General features: G+C 42.7%; 1 protein-coding gene across 10 annotated transcripts in view; it reads right to left on the reverse strand.

The window, feature by feature from the left end:
* Window positions 1-19260, reverse strand: part of ATP8A2 (ATPase phospholipid transporting 8A2) — a 324329-nt gene that overhangs the window by 124440 nt on the left and 180629 nt on the right. For all 10 annotated transcript variants that reach the window (XM_081004078.1, XM_081004077.1, XM_081004079.1 and 7 more), the window contains one exon: window positions 15852-15962. In XM_081004078.1, coding sequence (XP_080860204.1) covers window positions 15852-15962 — 111 coding nt within the window. The remainder of the gene's footprint in view (window positions 1-15851; window positions 15963-19260) is intronic.

The following is a 19260-nucleotide window of genomic DNA, read 5'->3' on the forward strand; positions in this document are numbered from 1 at the left end:
CAGTCGTGTCTGACTCTAGGGTTGTGCGCCCATCTCACTTAAGAGGCCGGGGGCCAGCGCTGTCCGGAGACACTTCCGGGTCATGTGGCCAGCGTGACGAAAAGACGTTATAAGAACAATAAAAAGGGCACCTGGAGGGACCATTATTGCAGACCCAGCAATAAAGTGGCAATGCAAAAATTGGGATTGGGAACAAATATCACCAGAGTTTCTTTTACTGACTACAGTAAGAATTCACTTCTTACCGAACTCGCCATCCCTTAAAGTTATTCCAGACAAGCTGTGTAGTCAGCTAACTGTCCCCTTGCAATTATCCAGCTCATCTGCCACACTAGGAAAAGTAATGCCCAACTAGCCTTGAATTCCTAATGTTGTGCTAGCCCTCTTTCTGGGGGGCAAGGCTGAGACATTCAGCTGTGAAACCAATTGCGTCCTGCTGTTGTTGTCTTCAAAACTTCATAAGGTGTATTCTAAGGAAGAGTTCCTGACTTTGCCCCTCTGGATTTGTTCACATTCCATATTTGTTTTGGATGGCTGTCAAATACTGGCCTGGTTCGCACACAACACTAAGGCAAACAGTGGTTCAGTGTGAATGAACAAGCCTGGTAACAGCAAGAAAAATGCTGGTACGTCACTTCTCTCCAGCTCATTTCACTACTGGTTTGGCTTAGCATTACATCTTGTGGTTTATTTCACTCCAAACAAGCCATGAGCCATAACCAAGTTGTGTGTAGGTAAGGTTGTAAGCAGGTAAGTTAGACTGTACTTCTGTAGACAGAGGGAAGCTGCCTTACGGTTAGGGATGGATGAATATGTCCATTGAGATTTCTCCCCCCACCCCAATCTTAAATACGGTCCTTCAACCAGCCACATCAGTTTGTGAGTCCTCATGAAAATTCATCATCATTCTAGTGCAAATTTCTCCTAATACACGATCTTTGGATGCAATTTTGAGTAATATACACATATTTGCAATGCGATCTCCCATAATAAATAATGTCATTTTAAATGTTCCACAATATCGTGCACTTTTGTATGTTATTTTCACTAATCTATGCATTCATATACACACTTTACACTAATATATACATTTCTGTGCATGTTAGTTGTACTGTAAAATTCAGAAAAGTGAGCATTTCAAAAGAGGGCCGTGTTTCTGTTTGCTTCTTGTTTCGAAAAGTGTGGATTAGGTAGATTTCCTTTTAAATGGTGAACTGGATTTAAATGGTGAAGTGGATTTCTCTCTCAGCCCTAGAGGAGATATTTGTTCTAATATCTGTCCTGAGAGGCAGAGCCTTCTCCTATCACCTGCTAACCAGAGATGCCATGGATTTAATTTGTACCCTCTGCATGCAAAGCTTGTGCTCTACCACTGACTACAGTGCTTCCACTCCCATTTTCCCTCCTTCCTCCAGACTTTCCAATAACTTGCTGCAGTTTCATTATCAAGACTACTTTTACTTTAATGCAAACAGCACTATCGGCAATGGAGAGCGAGAGAGTGGAGGGGAGTAAAGAATACTTACAGATAGTTACATCATTTTACAAAAGATGAACTGCATGGTTTTTTTTCTGTGCAAAGCTGGGCTGTGTGAAATAATTAATATTTGCTGGGAATTTAAAACCAGGAGTGTGTCAATGGGAAAGGAGTTTGCTGCGAGCCATTTTTAAGCAACTGAAAAGGTTCTTGTCAGCGCTGACTGCCAGCGGCAGAAATATTCCTGATTGAGATTGTCTCCCAGTGTTTTGCAATCAGCTCTCTGGAGCCGCGGTTATTACAGGCAAACCAGCCTCTTGAAGGTTACATTGCCAAAATGGAGTTGAGAGCTCTTCTCTTTCCCTTCCATTTCTCGCAGATACACAATCCCATTCTCCATGCAGCAAGCGCTTTATCAGCAAAGTATGCCCGGAAATCTTTCTGAGTCGATTAATAATTAACTTGGAGGCTTCCATCTTTCCCAGGCAAATGTATACGAGGGATTGCACTTGTTATATTTCCGGCGGCATTCTTTAAGTTTGCAGGACTCGCAGTTAAAAGAATGTGCCGATTTCTGAAGGCAAACGTAACCTTCTTAGAGGGGAAATCATTGTAATACTAGAAAGGAAATAATTCATCTTGCTTGAGAGTCTAGTGACCACAAATGCCCCATATCCTTTGGTAACATCAGTAACCCCAAGGAACAAGAGATTTATCTCGCCTTAGAGGAGCACATGATGACCAAGCGTGCTTCAACAGATGTGATTTGGGGCAAGTGATACGAGTCCTCTGCCCCATTATCTTCTCATCTGCATAATAGCAGAAAATGGCATTATACTACTGATACTAATTAAAACAAACAAACATCTTCCACCTTTAGATCACCAGAAGCCTGACTGTACTTGTAAATGCACATGCCAGAAGTTGTTTTTTTTTGGGGGGGGGGGTGAGCATGGAAATGAGTAATAGACCATATGTGTCGTTTAAGATCATTTAGATCCCTTTCATTTCCAAGACACTGCATGGGGCTTCAAACAAGCTCATGGACAGCAGCCTTTGAAAATGCAGAAGACCCCCCCCATTTGGGGGGGGGCTCTCTGCCAAGTAAGTTAGGGTTTTCTTCTGGTTCTCTCTCTACAGACACACACACATATAATGAGAGCATGTCACCCATGTGACCCAGGAAAAAAACCCAGGAATAAAGAAAGCTGCTTCACAGCAGGTCAAGCCACTGCCCCACCTAGCTCAGCACTGTCTCCACTAACTGGCAAAGGCTCCCAAGGGTTTATCATTTGTTAGATTTATATATTGCCCTTTATCAAAAGATCCCAGGGCGGTGTACCATATTATGAACTTATTTTATGGAACAGGATAATAAAAACACAACACAAAGCATAATAATAGACAGTGTAATAATAAAACAATTGTAGTAACAGCCCACCCCACGCACATTTAACAGGCCATAGATTATTTAATAGCCAGAAGCCTGGGTAAAGAGGAATGTTTTTGCCTGGTGCCTAAAGACATGTAATGATGGTGCCAGGTGAGTCTCTCTGGGGAGGGCATTCCACAGACAGGGAGCCACCACAGCAAAGTCCTGTTCTCGTGTTGCCACTCTCCAAATCTCTTCAGGAGGGACTCAGATGACAAGTGCAGGGTCCAGGTCGGTTTGTCTGGGGAGAGGCGGTCCTTATGTTTCTGAGGTCCTGAGTTGTGTAAGGCTTAACAAGGCTTAACAAATCAGCACTTTGAATTTCAGACATGGTCTCTCCCTGGCCTAACTGGAGATGCTGGAAATTAACCTGGGAGCTTCTGTGTGCTAAACAGATGCTCTACCGCTGAGTTAAAGTCCCTCCCTTAGTTTCATCCTTGGAAGAGAGCAAGAAAAAGAAATGTCTGGTATCCTCTTCTCTCCCAACAGTTACTCAGCATGAACGGTGAAGAAATATATCAACTGTTGTCACTAACCTATACCTGTGCAAATTGCTGCAGACTGATTCATCTCAAGTCATTTCTCTCTTACAACAGCATTTTAAAGCAGCTGAGAATTACAGAAAGCATCTGACGCTATCCCAGCAGAGACAATAGGCTGGATTCCTGCATGGGCTTTCACGAGCGTGAAGCGTCTCTTCATCTTATGTTTCTTCAAGATGCCAAGGCGCGAAAGGGACTCGCTCATTCCTTTCCAACTAAAAATATACACACATGACACATTCCAAGTCACTGACTGCACTGACAATCTGTCATCCTGAAGGCATCCCCCAGCTGTCAGGGAAAGGAGATGGCGAATGTTTCTGAACACACATGGCAAGAGGGAATATTTCCCAAACCTAAATATATCAGGGTGGGTGTTGTTTGGTTTCTTGGCTTGCTGCTGTTGTTGCACGTTTTGTTTTCCAAGCAAATATCTGACGATGATAATCGTGGAGGGTAAGGTTATCGATGCAAACCAGCCATGTTGGCTGTGTTCTACCTCCACCATCAGAGACAGTATGCCTCTGAATACCAGTTGCTTGGGGTTCTCAAGTCGGCAGAGCACTCCTGCCATCAGGTCCTACATGGTTCCAACTTCCTGACCACTGTGAGAACAGGATGCTGGACATTTAGATAGGCCTTCTTAAGATAGGCATCTTAAAAAGCAGAGACATCACCTTGCCAACAAAGGTCTGTATAATTAAACCTATGGTTTTCCCAGTAGTGATGTATGGAAGTGAGAGCTGGACCATAAAGAAGGCTGATCGCTGAAGAATTGATGCTTTTGAATTATGGTGCTGCAGGAGACTCTTGAGAGTCCCATGGACTGCAAGAAGATCAAACCTATCCATTCTTAAGGAAATCAGCCCTGAGTGTTCACTGGAAGGACAGATCCTGAAGCTGAGGCTCCAATACTTTGGCCACCACGTGAGAAGAGAAGACTCCCTGGAAAAGACCCTGATGTTGGGAAAGATGGAGGGCACAAGGAGAAGGGGATGACAGAAGACGAGATGGTTGGACAGTGTTCTCAAAGCTACTAACATGAGCTTGACCATACTGTGGGAGGCAGTGGAAGACAGGAGTGCCTGGCGTGCTCTGGTCCATGGGGTCACGAAGTGTCGGACACAACTAAACAACAACAATTGGCCTGATCAATCAGGGCTCCTCTATGTTTGTATCAAATAGGGAAGTCTTGGGTATTTGCTTAGCCTTCTAATGAGAAGTGCCCAATAGCACACATTGAATGGTGACATCCATCTGTCTCAAGAGACAATGGTGTGTGCCTCCGGGGATGAAGTCAAGCAGCACTGAAGTGACCTTTCCAGGACAAAAGCCTGGGCAGTGTGAATGTAGGTCCTGGGCTGCCCAGACAAGGCTTCCCTCTCAGCCTCACTGATGTGGTCCAAGGGAAAGCAGAGCAATACATCTGGCACCAGCTTGGCCTCAGGATTTGCCAGAAAGAGGCGTACAAGGCGCCATCCAACTGTCTTAGGGATTCCACTTTGGATTTGTGTAGGGTTTACTCCTTAGCCTTTTCTTCTCTCAAAAATACCCTGCAAGGGAGGGGAGGTTTAGGATGAGAGTTTTCCTTCTTCTAGATAGACTACTTTTATAGGCTGGTGAGCCCCATCTGCCCCTCACGTCCCTCTATAGCATGTGTAGAAACCGTCTTCTTGACTGTTGGACCCACTATCGGTCTCTCTCGACTGCTTAATCTGCCTGTCTTCACATGCAGGGCAAGTCCCTAACTCATGGAGGGTTGGAGGCCCATCAGTTTGCATTTAAAGCCCAATCAATCAGATTCACACTATCCAAAACAACATGAGAACCAAAATACTGAATTTTATGATGCACTTGTCCATCCACATAGTGTTCACACAAATGCTCATGTTAAGGGAAATTGTGCACAAACATGCATGTATTAAATGAAAATAACACACAAAAATACGTATTAGGGGAAATCGCTTGCAAAAATTTGTACATTAGTCAAAACTGCATTAAAAAAACCTGTTTATTAAGAGAAATTTGCACTAAAATGCTGAATAATTTTCAGGAAGATTTCATTTTATAAAATTGCAAATGGCTGCAGAAATGTGAAGAACGAAACTTAAAATTGGAAAAATAAGAAACAGAGAAAACAGGGCAAATTTAAAACTAGCCTGATTAATACTGTGGCTACATGTAGAAATATCGCCCTTTGCCTGTGTATCTTGAGTTGCAGAATAAATATTGGAATTTTATAATCACCCCTCTTAAAACTATTGGCAAAATAAATGTTGTACTTTGGAATTTGTATTAAAAACAAAACCTTTAAGCTGGAAAGCAAAAACAAAAGGCTCAATAAATCCAGCGTTACTGTCCTGGCTACAAGGCAAGACTCTCAACGTATCGGCAAGCCTGTGAATCAACGGACAGACTGTGGGAATGTTTTCAACGGAGGTGTGGAAATGGCATCTGTCCTTTATGTGATACGACTCTTGGAGAGTGTAAAACCCACACAGGAGATGTTTGTCTCTCACCCGCTTGTGAAGATTATCAGAGATCACAAAGAAAGGAATATATGATAACAACAAGAAGATGAAGAAAATAACAAAAAGACTATCTGGACAGAACTGGATAGAACTGTCTAATCAAAGCAGCAGCAAGAGTGATGTTTGGACCCCTTTCGGAGCTTGAAGTATGGGTACCCCCAACAAAATTTTTAAAAATCTGGCTGTATAATTTGGAATTAATGTGATTTGGAATTAATGTGATTTGATTGGCCTGTTAATAAAAATTATATATTTTTTTAAAAAGACTCTCAACGTATCAGCTGCTCCAAGTTAAAATCACACAATTCAGACTTCAGCAGGCCACGGAAATGATGTTTGCAGAGAAAATAATCACAAAAGATTCCAGAAATTACATAATTTGAAGGCTTCTCTAAGAGGGGGCACTGCCATCAATTGCTGCTCCCACACACTGGCCAGAATGCTGGAAGGTGAGAACAGGTTTACTGAACAGTTCAGGAAAGTAGTATCCTAATAACTCTGGAATTACATTAGGTACAGATTTACTTTCCTTTAAAAAAAAAAAAAAAGGAAAAAGAAACCCAAGAATCATGATCAGGTCATACTCTTTTTTTAAAAAAGGGGCACCTGGTGGCATGCCTGGAATACAGGCAACAACTGGCTCTCTCTAGAGAAGTGGTGGGGAACCACTGCTATGTGGGCTGGATGTGGCTTGGGGGGCGTCTGCCTATCTGGCTCACAGCCCCTCTCCTTCCCACCCCTCCAGTCCTGCACACAGCAATTAGGCTTGAGAACCACCTTCCACTTGGGAGTCCTTGGGAGGGTGTTTTAAGCCTGAACACCTTTTTTCCAGCCTAAATGCCACACAGAGGGCATTTGTAGGGGTGGGGGAGCTGCAGCTGGGGAAGGATGTTTTCTCTTCTCCTTATGCACCAAGCCCCCCGCTGAAATGGAGGCGAGGTTTTGGGGTTGATTAGTCATAAAGCACTCATGTAATAGGCTTCCTAACCTTGGGCTCAAGGCATTTAATTTCGCAATCACCAAATTGATGCCCTCCAGATGTTTTGAACCATGCTTCCCATCAGCCCTGGCCAGCATGGGTCTGACGGCAGCTGTAGTCCAAAATAGCTGGAGGGCACTAGGTTGGCAAGGGCTGTTGTAGTCCAACTCCTTCCAGGCACTACTTTCTAGTTCAAAATCTAAAGGAAGTCCACGGATAGCAGGTGTGAGTTCATCAATATTGGCTGTGCGCTTAGCATAAGATGCTCAAGGCCAGGCAGACGTTTCCCAGAGCTCGCCCTGTTCTTAACTTCCCTCCCTTACAACCTGCAGCCATTAAGGCGACTGCTACCCAAGAGCAAATTGGGCTGAAGTTGCTACTGCTGTTGTTTCCCCTCCGGGTTGTGAGTTTAAGTTTGGCCTCTTAAGCAGCACTTGACCAGATGATGCGTGCCTTGGCTCCATTAGCACTTGATGCCTTGGCTGTCAAACAGCTTTCAGAAGAGCTGCTTCAGGCAGCGCTGGGGCCATTTGAATTTCACCCACAGGATCTTCTGGCACAGCCATTTGCAGATGGTTGGCAAGGGACCACTGCTAGGGTTAATAAGCCACATCGTTCTGTGCATCTGGCATTAGAGCTCAAGGAAGACCTGGGGGTTAGAAGTGGGGGAGGGGGAGAGAGAACCGTTTCTGGAAGCCAACACTGGGGTATAAGATTACAGCATTCCAGTTGTCTGCAGCCTTTTTGTTGCTTACTGATGTCTAGCCTATCAGTCTCAGGCAAGGGAACAGAAGGGTAGAATGGTTAAACTTGCTTTTTTAAATAGCAGATTTGGTTCGAGGGCATGAGCTAGCAAAACAAGCAAAGTTTTAGTTTTGTTTTGGTCCAGAAGGCATAAGTAGCTCCGCCAGCTTCCTTGGACAGACTGATGCAGTCTGCAAAAGTAGGGTTGCCATATTGTTGAGCTTTTTTTTGCAAAATCGCAACAAAATTGGACATTTTTTAACCTCTTTCTGAGGGAAATTGGCTGGCGAAAACAACATGGGCCACCGTATGTCCGCATTTTCCTGGACATTTCTGTCCAGACACTACTTCTGGCTGCAGTATTCTGACAACCAGCTGCAGCTCACTTGGACAGAACTGGGGAAGGGTGAAGTGGTGGTGAGCTCAGGGCTGTGTGAACACAACATTGGAGCTCCATCCAAATGGCAAATGGCGAATGTGAAAACTTTGCAAAGAGGCTGAGGCACGTCTCCTACTGTGCAGGAGCTGGTGTCTGGGTGCTCATTGAGCACACCCTGTGCAGTTAATTTATAGCACAGTGTCTACTTCTGAAGAATGTCTCAGTGCTCAAGGAGGCGTACTCCTGGGCAAGTGGGTAATGGCTTCAGCATAGGACTGGCAATTGTGGAAAACATGGTTCTTGTGCTATTAACAGCTGTGACTATGCCCAGACTGGCCACTGGCTCCTTCTGAGCAAGAAGGCATTTATGTGGGCTTCCTGTCTCATTGGAATGCTGCCCGAGCAACAAACGTGTCCTGAGTTCTAGCATTTCTTGTCTTGCTCTTTGGTAGTGCTTTGTTCTGCAGGCCACACCTTCTGATTTGCCTTCCAATCTCAATTGCTCTTCAACCTCGACAGCTGGCCTGCCTCTGATTCTGCTTCCTGACTACCCTCAAATGCTGATTTCCCTTGTCTCTTGGTTCCTAATTTCTGGCGTCTCTAGACCACTGCCCATGGCCTAGTCCTGATATGGAGTCTGGGCTTGGCAAAATTATTTAATTTATTATTTCAACAATTTGTAAACTGCTTAATCAGTTGTCTCTCAGTGGTGTACAGGAGACTTTAAATGAGTTTAAACTATAACATTAGAAATTAATTAAAAATCCTGCTGGAATAAAGTTTTCAGTGAGCACTGCAAATTCAACAGAGAGGGGGGTCCCCTCTAATCTCATGCAGGAAGGAATCCCACAACATTGGGGAAGCAATGCTGAATGCATGGCTACCTGTGGTTAAACACCATGTATCTGAGCCATGGGGGACACTAACAGTGACTCCTTCGAAGATTTCAGCAACTGAGCAGGAACATACGTCTTAGATGATGCATGCTTACAGTGGTGTATATAACATCTGGTGGGACTAAGCATTGCATATGGTACTTTCACTGTTTCAGTTTAATGAACGCCAGCTGAAGCAAATCAGTCCCTCCTCCGATACAATGCACCAATTAGTCAGACTAGGGATAGCCTGTCACCCTTTGGCAAGTGAAGGCTGGTGAGGGTCATGACTTCGCTCCTAGAGTCTACCTCTCACTGAGCATGTCTGAACCTGCCAAGGACTGTCATCGCCAATGACAACACTGGAAGGCTATTTGTTAATACAGACTCACACTCAGATGGATCACTTGGCTTGTTTCTTTGACCTGTGAGCATGAAGTTGCATCTCCAAATATACAGTAATTAGAATTGGGGAGTGGGGTATGTGCGAAGCACAGATAAAATAAAAATTATGTCAGTCCCCTACAGAAACCTCCCCCTCCAGAAATTTCTACAGGCACATAGAGAATAAATGTCCTTAATGCCAGATAAAATAGATGCCAGCCAATAAAAATAAATGGTAAAATGCCATCACCTTTAGTCAAGCTAGTTTCTTAAGCTGCTCTAAACTTTCATGATTGCATGTTTAAAGAAAATATGTACACAGCTTTTAAACACATTCACAATGTCAGACCTACAGGCCCCTTTTGCCCATGCACACCTCTCTTCCTAGCATTCAGATGAAGAAAAAATTGGGATTTGTTCTAGCATCTGAGAATGTTAGGGTCTCTCCATCTGCTCTGTTGAAAGATCAGGGCCATCAGGCACCTCCCTCAACTGTCATCTACAGCAGCCATTTCATTAGGCAACAAGAGGAAAAGAGAAATGAAACTACGGGCTCTGTTTAAAGATCACCAACTTTTTACTACTCCTTTCCTTGAAATCCATTTTCTTCAGCTGATTACTACAAGAACTCCGTAACCTAGAAACGGTTACTCAAGTTTGTTTCCCGCCCCCCTTCTCCCACTCCATCATTCTTCCTTTTGTGTCATGTCTTTTAGATTGTAGATGACAAAGGGAAAGCAAGCCTTACAAGGAACAGCTGAGAGAGTTGGGTATGTTTAGCCTGGATAAAAGGAGACTGGGAGGAGATAGAACCATCTTAAATATCTACAAAGGCTGTCACACGGAAGATGGAGCAAGCTTGTTTTCTCTTGCTCAGAGGGTAGTATCCAAACCAATGGCTTCAAGTTACAAGAAAGGAGATTCCAACTTAACATAAGGAAGAACTTTCTGATGGCAAGACCTGTTCGACAGTAGGACAGACTCCCATGAGAAGTGACGGACTCTCTTTCCTTGGAGGTTGGAGGATGAAATTTCTGCATTGCATTGATCCCTTCCAACTCCGCAGTTCTAAGATTCAATCTGCTGTGCATTTTACAGTAAATTTTATGCCTGCATTCAAAAACTGGGTTATATATGCTTTTAATAAATGCCTAAATAAAATAAACATCTCTGGTGGTTAATTAGCAAGACTGGATTGAGGTGCTTAATTATTAGTCTGCATTCAAGTGAATTAGAGTAAGAATTTTAGTGGTAAAAGTCCAGGCCTTAAATGTTTGCAGCAGAGTAACTTGCTGCTTAAGTAGGGACGCAGGTGGCGCTGTGGGTTAAACCACAGAGCCTAGGACTTGCTGATCAGAAGGTCCACGGTTCGAATCCCCGCAACAGGGTGAGCTCCTGTTGCTTGGTCCCTGCTCCTGCCAACCTAGCAGTTCAAAAGCACATCAAAGTGCAAGTATATAAATAGGTACTGGTCCGGCGGGAAGGTAAATGGCATTTCCGTGTGCTGCTCTGGTTTGCCAGAAACGGCTTGGTCATGCTGGCCACATAACCTGGAAGCTGTACGCCATCTCCCTTGGCCAATAAAGCGAGATGAGCGCCGCAACCCCAGAGTCGGCCACTACTGGACCTATTGGTCAGGGTCCTTCTTTAACTTGCTGCTTTAATAGTTCAGCTTTTGCATACTACATTGGGCTTTTCCAACCTTCATTTGGATGAGACTCTTATAAAAAAGTATTTAAGTATTATTATTTTTAAATATAAACTGCTCTTCAAACAAAAATGTTATCAACCTTAACAAAAACAAGACAGCTCCTGGGCCCATAGGTTTATACACAACACAATTCCTTTTGAATGATGGGATTCTGTCCTATGCTTCCCCCTTGATTGCTAACGGACCTGAAAAATTTCCAAGTGCTAAGCTGTGAGTGGCTAACCTATGGCACAGGTGCCCTGGCATGGCGACAGCACGTCATTACACATCTAGATACAGGAGCGGCCAGTGTGGTACGGTGGTACTGGCCTCCTGGCAGTGGAGCTGCTGCCCCTTGGACAAGGTGGTAGCGGGTCCAGGCAACAGTGAGGTCCAGATGATGCAGGTAGTCTAGTGGAGCTAATCTGATGCTCTCACAGTGCACCCAAGATGCCCCAAGTTATAACTAAACAAAAAGCATTCCGCAATGGCCTGTTTTTGTTGACAGCTTATCTAAGTTACCCCACTGGGCAAAGTTTTCTGCAGACAACTGTGACAACATCTTGGATACCGATCATATTCTTTTTGGTAAAAAATTGAAGGCAGGTAGTACAGTTCAGCTCCCCTCCCCTCCAAATATTTTGAAGCATCTTAAAAATATTTCTTTTTGCGATACTGAAATCGTGGTCTGCGTACACGCTCTATCTTTAATGCACACTCAGAGCACAGTTCCTCCCCCTCAAAGAATTCTGGGCACTGTAGTTTGTTAAGGGTTGCTGGGATGGCCTTAGAATCCACTGCTACTAGCATGTTCCAAGGTTGCAATGATAATGCCATTACGTTACACGTAAAAGGATTAGTAATTTTTTTTTAAAATGGGTAGGTCTTGCTCAGTTCAAACCAAAGGTAGCATCACTTTTCAATTAAACCAGTTTTAGTGTCTCAGAGCCTCTGAGCAGCAGCAGATGGTCTAAACCAGCCTTTGCCTCAAAACGGTTTTAACTAGGGCTGGCTAGGGCTGATGGGAGTTGTGGTCCAAAACATCTGGAAGGCTTCTGGTTGGCAAAGGCTGATCTAGTAAAAGGTACCTATTTTTGTGTCTCTTTCTCATAGACTGATATGATTTCCTTTTAACAAGAAGGTTGATTTTGGAACTCTCCTATCTGTTTTGGCCGCAGTTTGATTCAGTACCTCAATATGATACATCAGAACGACAGTTCCCGCACTCTTCCCAGTCTTCTCTGAGAATGATCAAATATACCCAATTTCTCACCGAGTTTTGATACTTTCATGCTGACAAGGCAGTTTTTAAAAAAATATATTTTGGAATCAAGAAAGAGCTTCTGAATTCAAAACAGAATTACAGGGTAATTGGTCCAATATGCCCCTGAATCCTTTTGGCAGGAGTCTGTCACTTAATTCTCTCTGTCAGACAGTAATTTCATATATGTGGTTTACATTGTAACATTCAAAGAGAAGGAAATTATTTTACAAATGCACTTTGACAATTGTTATGTTAACTAACTGACCACAGGGCCAGAGCATTACGGAACCCAGAATTCCTAGACACTTATTCCCTGTATTTCATTCAGATAATTATTTCCATTGTGCTAGGTATTTTGTGTTCAGAAGCAACTTACGATGCTGCATGAATGATAAAATATAAAGTTATAAATACTAAGATACGATAATCTAAGCCAGGATTCAGGCATTCAAAAATACTTCCACATGGAATGGCCCTGAGGTAGAGATGCAAGGGGATTCAAACCAGTTTGCATTTAAAGCAAAATCAAATCTGCAGTTTCTGAAACAACATGAGAAGTGGAACGTACCCATGCATTGGAATTCACACTTTTCTGAATTTTGCGGTGCGGTTTTCCAGCCAACCAAAGTTTATAAAAATGTGTATATTGGGGGAAGGTGTGCATAAAAGCGAGTATTGGTGAAATAACGTACAAAGATGCATTATATTAGGAGAAATTACTTGCAAAAATGTGCACTTTAGTCAAAACAACATAGAAAATGTTTTTACAGGTGAAATTCGCAGTACAATGCTGAAGAATTTTCACGAGGATTTTATTGCGAAACATTTGCAAATTGCTGAAGAAATGTGGAGACTGGAAAAAAGAAACTGAAAAATTGACAGGTCTTTCCATCCCTACGGTGGTGCCACAGCTCCATAGAATAAGTAATTAAGAGTTGGGTGCTCTGTGTCAGAGATGGGTAACCTGTTGGACTCCAACTCCCACCAACCCCAGCTAACATGGGCAACAGTCAGGGATGATGTAGTCCAGCAACATCTGGAGGGTGACAGGTCCCTGCTCTGTGTCAACCCTCAAATGTGCAGAAGCCACACTTTTCCTTCCCCCCTTTTTTGAGGAGAAATTGAGCAAGCAGGAAAAAGGATGGAGCACCCAGTTCATATATTACTTCCTTCACATGGCTGGTCCAACATTGTCCCTACCCAGGGAACTTGTGATGCTATACACAACCCTTCTCTCAACTAAAAAAATTATCAAAATCACAGCACTGAAAACATTTGCTATAGGGACTGATATGTGCAGATATGCAATCTATTGGGCGCTCACAGTATTTGGGGATTTATCTAAGAAACCCTATTTGTAATTCAATTTGTAATTGAAGGCTGAAGCATCACAAATTGTGTCATGTGAAGCATGTATTTTTTTGGAGAAATGAAAAGTAAGGAAAGGTGTTTGTTTGATCGTTTCCAGTTGAACATTCACAAAATCTTACGTAGTTCTTGAGGCAAAAGCTTTCAATAAAGATGGACCCCTCTCTAATGATCCACTGTGCAGAATACATTACAGCAAGGCAACGGAAACTTGCATGGATTTATCCTGGTGACTGATTCTTTGGCAACTCTTGGGATTAACATACTAAATTAGGAATCCAAATACAAGTCAATCATGGATTAAAGTCGTGGAAGGGGCAACCCTTGAGCAATTCAGATGTAATTTTCCTTACACAACAGGGGGTTGAAATATAGAATAAACTGTCACCAGCAGCAATAGAAATTAGGGGTTGTTAAGACGGCTGAAGAGACATCTGGATACATTTTCAAAGAGAGGCCAAAAAATGTGTATCAGAGTTGACTACCACTTGGACGTCTTTGGATTACAATGACATTCGATTGCATAAACCACATTTCATAGCAAGATTTCCCTTTCTTCCTGAAAACAGGAGTAACGATAACTTGACAAGTCATTTAAATGATCTAACTTAGGCTCTTCATCATGGAGCATGATTTCCCCCTGAATCTACATGCTTCACAAACTGAGGCCTAGATTGTGCAGAAGCTTTTTTCTCTGGCTTACTCTAAGCCAGTGCTTCCCAAACTTGGGTCTCCAGCTGGTTTTGGACTACAACTCCCATCATCCCTACCTAGCAGGACCAGTGGTCAGAGATGATGGAAACTGTAGTTCAAAAACAGCTGGAGACCTAAGTTTGGGAAACACTGGCTTAGAGTAACACGTGAACAAGACCTATGTATCTTTGCCTCACCAAAGCAATTCATTCAATGAATGCCAGAATAAATGAAACCTGACAAAAAGGGAGCATCCCTCAGTTCTGGTTCTGTTCCTGACTTGTTAATTATACAGAACGTGCCATCCAGAGCCATTAAAATCAGTGAGCATTTTACTATTGATTTCGAACAGGATATGCATTGCTTCCAGAGCTCCCCTCTCAAGGGAAAGAGTTTTCCTTCTAATGCTACAGGGATTTATATGACATCTGCAAAGTCACCAGAATCAAGGAACAATGTTTTACGTGTATCAGCAGTTAGTAAACAGTCAGTAAATTAATAAAATCAGAGCCTAATATAATAACTAAAAAGGACAATGGAAACTAAAACACAGTTGAAAATGCATACTGTAAACTCAATAAAAATGCAGTTATTATGAGCTGCTACCAGTTTGCACTCTAGAGAAGGCATTTACATTTTTTGATGGGTTGAGAAATAAGTTGAAATGTGACCCTGGAGATCTCAGGAGGGGGAGGGGGCAGAGGGCACGGGTTTTTTTGTCAGACATTTCCTCATTGTTTACTTAACCCAAACTTGTTCCCCTTCTAAAAGTAGCCCTCTGCAACTTTTCAGTCTGGCTATCCTCAAGCTTCATCATTTAGAACAATCTTCTCCTTTACTAAGAGGAACAAAAAAAAGGCAGGATGGTGACCTCAAAAATGGCATTCCAGTGTGGTTCAGTTACATGGTGCTGATTAGAACTATTATTCAAGAAACCTCATTAAAACTCCATTGAAGTTAAGCAGAAGAGTGAGGGATGGTTCACCTGTGGCCCAGGTAAGTAGGCTGTCTACATGGTAGAGCAAACCTCAGGTTCATACGTCTCCTCCTCTTCACATCCTGCCAATTTTATGCTTGCGTTGCTGTTTAACTTTGAAATATAGCAGTACAAAAATATATTAAGCAACAAGCAAAAAGTGGATTTTTTTGTGTTTACGTGATACTTGAGTCAAACCTTTATAATGGATATTTAGTTGTGAATTGTATTTTGGAGTTTCATCTTTTCTGTGCCTCAGTTTGGAACTTCCTTCGGCTGTGGGATGCGATGAATGTATGCAAGGTTATGTGAACAGGGAATCTGCTTATACCTGAGCCTTGTGGGGACAGGCTCACACAAGCAGCTTACTACACATAGGTGGTTAATTTATAATCTATGAAAGGTACAGGTAACTATATATGAGGCACATCACATAATGTTTAACAGTAATTTTCAAGTTACTATAATCAAATAACAGGGCAGGTGGGAGAAGATGAATACTCCTGGTTGTACTCACCTCTATAATATACAGCACCACGTTCTTATAAAAGCAGTACAATATGCATTTTGTTACTCGATTGTAACTCCAAGCTCCGTGGACAAGTAACAGCTTCTCCAAGTAGGAAAACTGGAGAAAGAAAAACGGCAAACAATGAAATTACATTGTAGAGAGATGCAAGCTAGAGTCTACACATAAGGTGAAAGCCACTGACGTTATCTATTGCTAGATCAGCCTTTGTTACACATTATTCAGTTCTGTACAAGTCTTATGTGGTGGGAGATACACAATGCAAACCTGCATTTATGGTGAATCCATGCAACTCATTTTCCATCGCTGTATGACTTCCAATAAGTCTTTGGATTAGTCAAAGCAGGGCTGTGTGCCCAGAATTAAAGCATAACTGGTGCAAGCCTATATATGTTTATTCAGAAATTTGTCCTATGGTGTTCAGTGGGGTTTATTGCCAGGCAAGTGTGTATAGGATGACAACCCCAGTCATCGTGGCCTATGAGACTTGGTAGACCAAGAAAAAGAGGGCAGTGCCAGATTCTAAAGAAAAAGAGGCAAGTCTCAAAACGGTACTGAAAAATGTAGGGAGCTTTAATAAAATACTAATGAGATCCCCTGAGAGATGTTGTTTTACTAGAATAACTCAAAAAATTGAATTCTTGTGCCTCTGAGGATTGTTTCCACTGAAACACATTGGGCAAATTACTTTTTTGTTGATGTCCCCTGCATTTTTCAGAACCATTTTGAATTTTACTTCTTTCTTTGCTTTATGAAAATTGGCTACCAGCTTTATCACAACATCTTCCAAGAATCTCAGGCTGGTATACAGGATCTCCCCCCCCCTCCAAATAGCCCTCAAAACATCCCTTAATATGGGTTAACTTATCATGACTTTCCCAGGGCAACTGAGAGTGATTGATGGGTGAGCAGGGTTTTGAACCCAGCCTCCCCAATGCAAATCAAGCACACTAACTCAGCCTCTGTGGTGACCTCCAGATGTTTTGGATGTCAGTTCCCGTCTGATGGGAGTTTTAGTCCAAAATGTCTGTAGGGCACCAGCTTGGTGAAGGCTACTCTATCGACTACACTACTTTGGCTCTCAAGGCACTTTCCTCAGTCTATAGCAAAAATGTAGGAACAAAAACTCTTCTGAAGCCTCAGGTATTCCACAATTGATCTTTTAACATGTTGGAGAGTCTAGTATCAAGACTGGAGAACACACACACAAGGCTGGACTCTGGTGGAACTGAGAGAATGTGAGATCCAAAATGGGGAAGGGGCAAGGATTTCTATTTCCCACAAATGCACACGGTGCAGATTTCATTTGTTTTTGATGGTCTCTAAATACTCATCAGAAAGCAATCCCTCATCCAGCTCCTGTCACCCCCCTGTCGTAATATCATGGCAGTAATGCTCCATTTGCATGTGGAATATACATACATATTTGCTTTCTCATATAGGCATGAGTGAAATGCATATGTTAGGGATGGGAGAGGAATCTGTACTTCTTAAACTTATACATGAACCAAACCATAGCTATGGGAAAGGAGGGTGGATCAGTGGTAGAGCATCAACTTTGAATTTAGCAGGTCCCAGGTTCAATCCTTGGCAACTCCATGTAGGGCTATGAACCCTTATGAAACCCTGGAGAACCACTGCCATTCAAGGTGGACAGTACCAGTGGTCCGACTTGGGATAAAGCATCTTCGAAAATTCACACTTCTCCAATTTAAAAATTGCATACAAAACCCTGTACATTAGGGGGGGGAGTGTGTGCACACATGCAAATCTGTATACAAGTGAAAATACTGCACAAAAATTCGTATGTGAAATTTGCTTACAAAAAAATGCATATAAAGGACAAAATTTTATACAAAAGCAAGCACATTAGGGGAGGAATTTTCATGCAGACTTCTAAAAGAAAAATTGCACAGAAATGAGGCAAACAAAACTTCCAAGACTGGGAAAATGAGAAAAAATGAAATTGACAGATTTGTCCATCCCTAGTGTGCACGCATGAAAGAGTAGCGTGGGATTGAGCCCTGAATCAGACCGGTGGTGCTTGTCACCTTGTACGATCAATCACATGGCAGTTGGAACCGCAAGGTGGCGGCCAGCCAGGGCTTGCCTCAGGCATTGGAGAGACTGCCAGCACTCATTATCTCAATGAAATGAAGGATGTGAAATGGAGGGAAAGCAATATAATCCAGTCTTCTTCAGGAAACATGAGGCCAATATTCATTTAATAAGGTTCTCTATTAGCAGCTGAATCACTGAAGTGATCCCTTCTTGAGGATAATAGATTCCTCTTTTGGATAACAATAAAATCTGCATCCAATTTCTGCACTGCCTCAAGTAATTCTAGTCACTATAAACAAGCTGGTGGAGCATTTCCACAACTTGGAAGGCAAGAGATGTTTTCAAAAGATGTACTCTGTTGATTTTCAACCCAAGGAGTGTATTCTTTGTGGCCTCAGGTCACGTTTCCCTTGTATTTGTTTTGTTTTATTTATTACATTTGTCAGTCGCTTTATCTTGTCCAGGCAACCCAAAGCAAATTACAACCAAGAAATAGAGAGTAAACCCCCTACATAGATGCATTAAAACCAAGAGGGAAGAGAAATACATTAAAAGCACTGCACCCACTGCTGCATTTTCCATCGGCTAATTATTGAATGAGAATATGAGTCACCCTTCAGTGTTAAACCTCCATGTTTCCACTATAGTCGCTACTGCAGAGAACTGCAACAACAGGAAACATGATGCCAGGATTAGAGTGAAAGTGGGAGGAGATTTCAAAAGACAAATTGACCTTGATGGGAAGGCTGTTGCAGTTCATTGCAGTAACAACTATAGTGGAATCATGGAGGTTTTAACAGTGAAGGGTGACTTTTATTTTCAGAGCAAGTCACCTGCACGTTGATGTGCAGGGTTGGGAAAACGGGGGGCAAGCCAGTGGCTCCTGAATACCTCCCCGAGGAATGCAGAAAAACCACATTTTAAAACAACAACTACTATCATTATTATTATATTAATATCCCACCCTTCCTCCTGAAGTCCAGGGTAGCGAATACACTCCACCAACCCTTCTCCAAACCAAAATGCTGTTTAGAATGTCACAAAGAAGCAAGGCTCTCAGATCAACGAAGGGTGGTATAAAATGATTCAGGAGCATGCACTGGCATGCTGCTCATTTGTCTAAAGCCACGGTTAATGGGCTTACTCTGAGGTGTGAATGGGACCCCTGAGTGAGAATCAGACTCAGAGCTATGGTAAGCATTGACACCAGTTGGAACTATTCAATATGGGGTTCCTGTGCTGCCTATCATCTGCTTAAAGGAAAAGAATATCTGCTTCTCTTCAGCAGATAAGGGGTGCCTCCAGGCTGTCAGTATTTTGTGGGAGTGTCTGAATA

The sequence above is a fragment of the Podarcis pityusensis genome, assembly GCF_964106645.2.
Source record: "Podarcis pityusensis genome assembly, chromosome: 4".
Lineage (NCBI taxonomy): Eukaryota > Metazoa > Chordata > Lepidosauria > Squamata > Lacertidae > Podarcis > Podarcis pityusensis.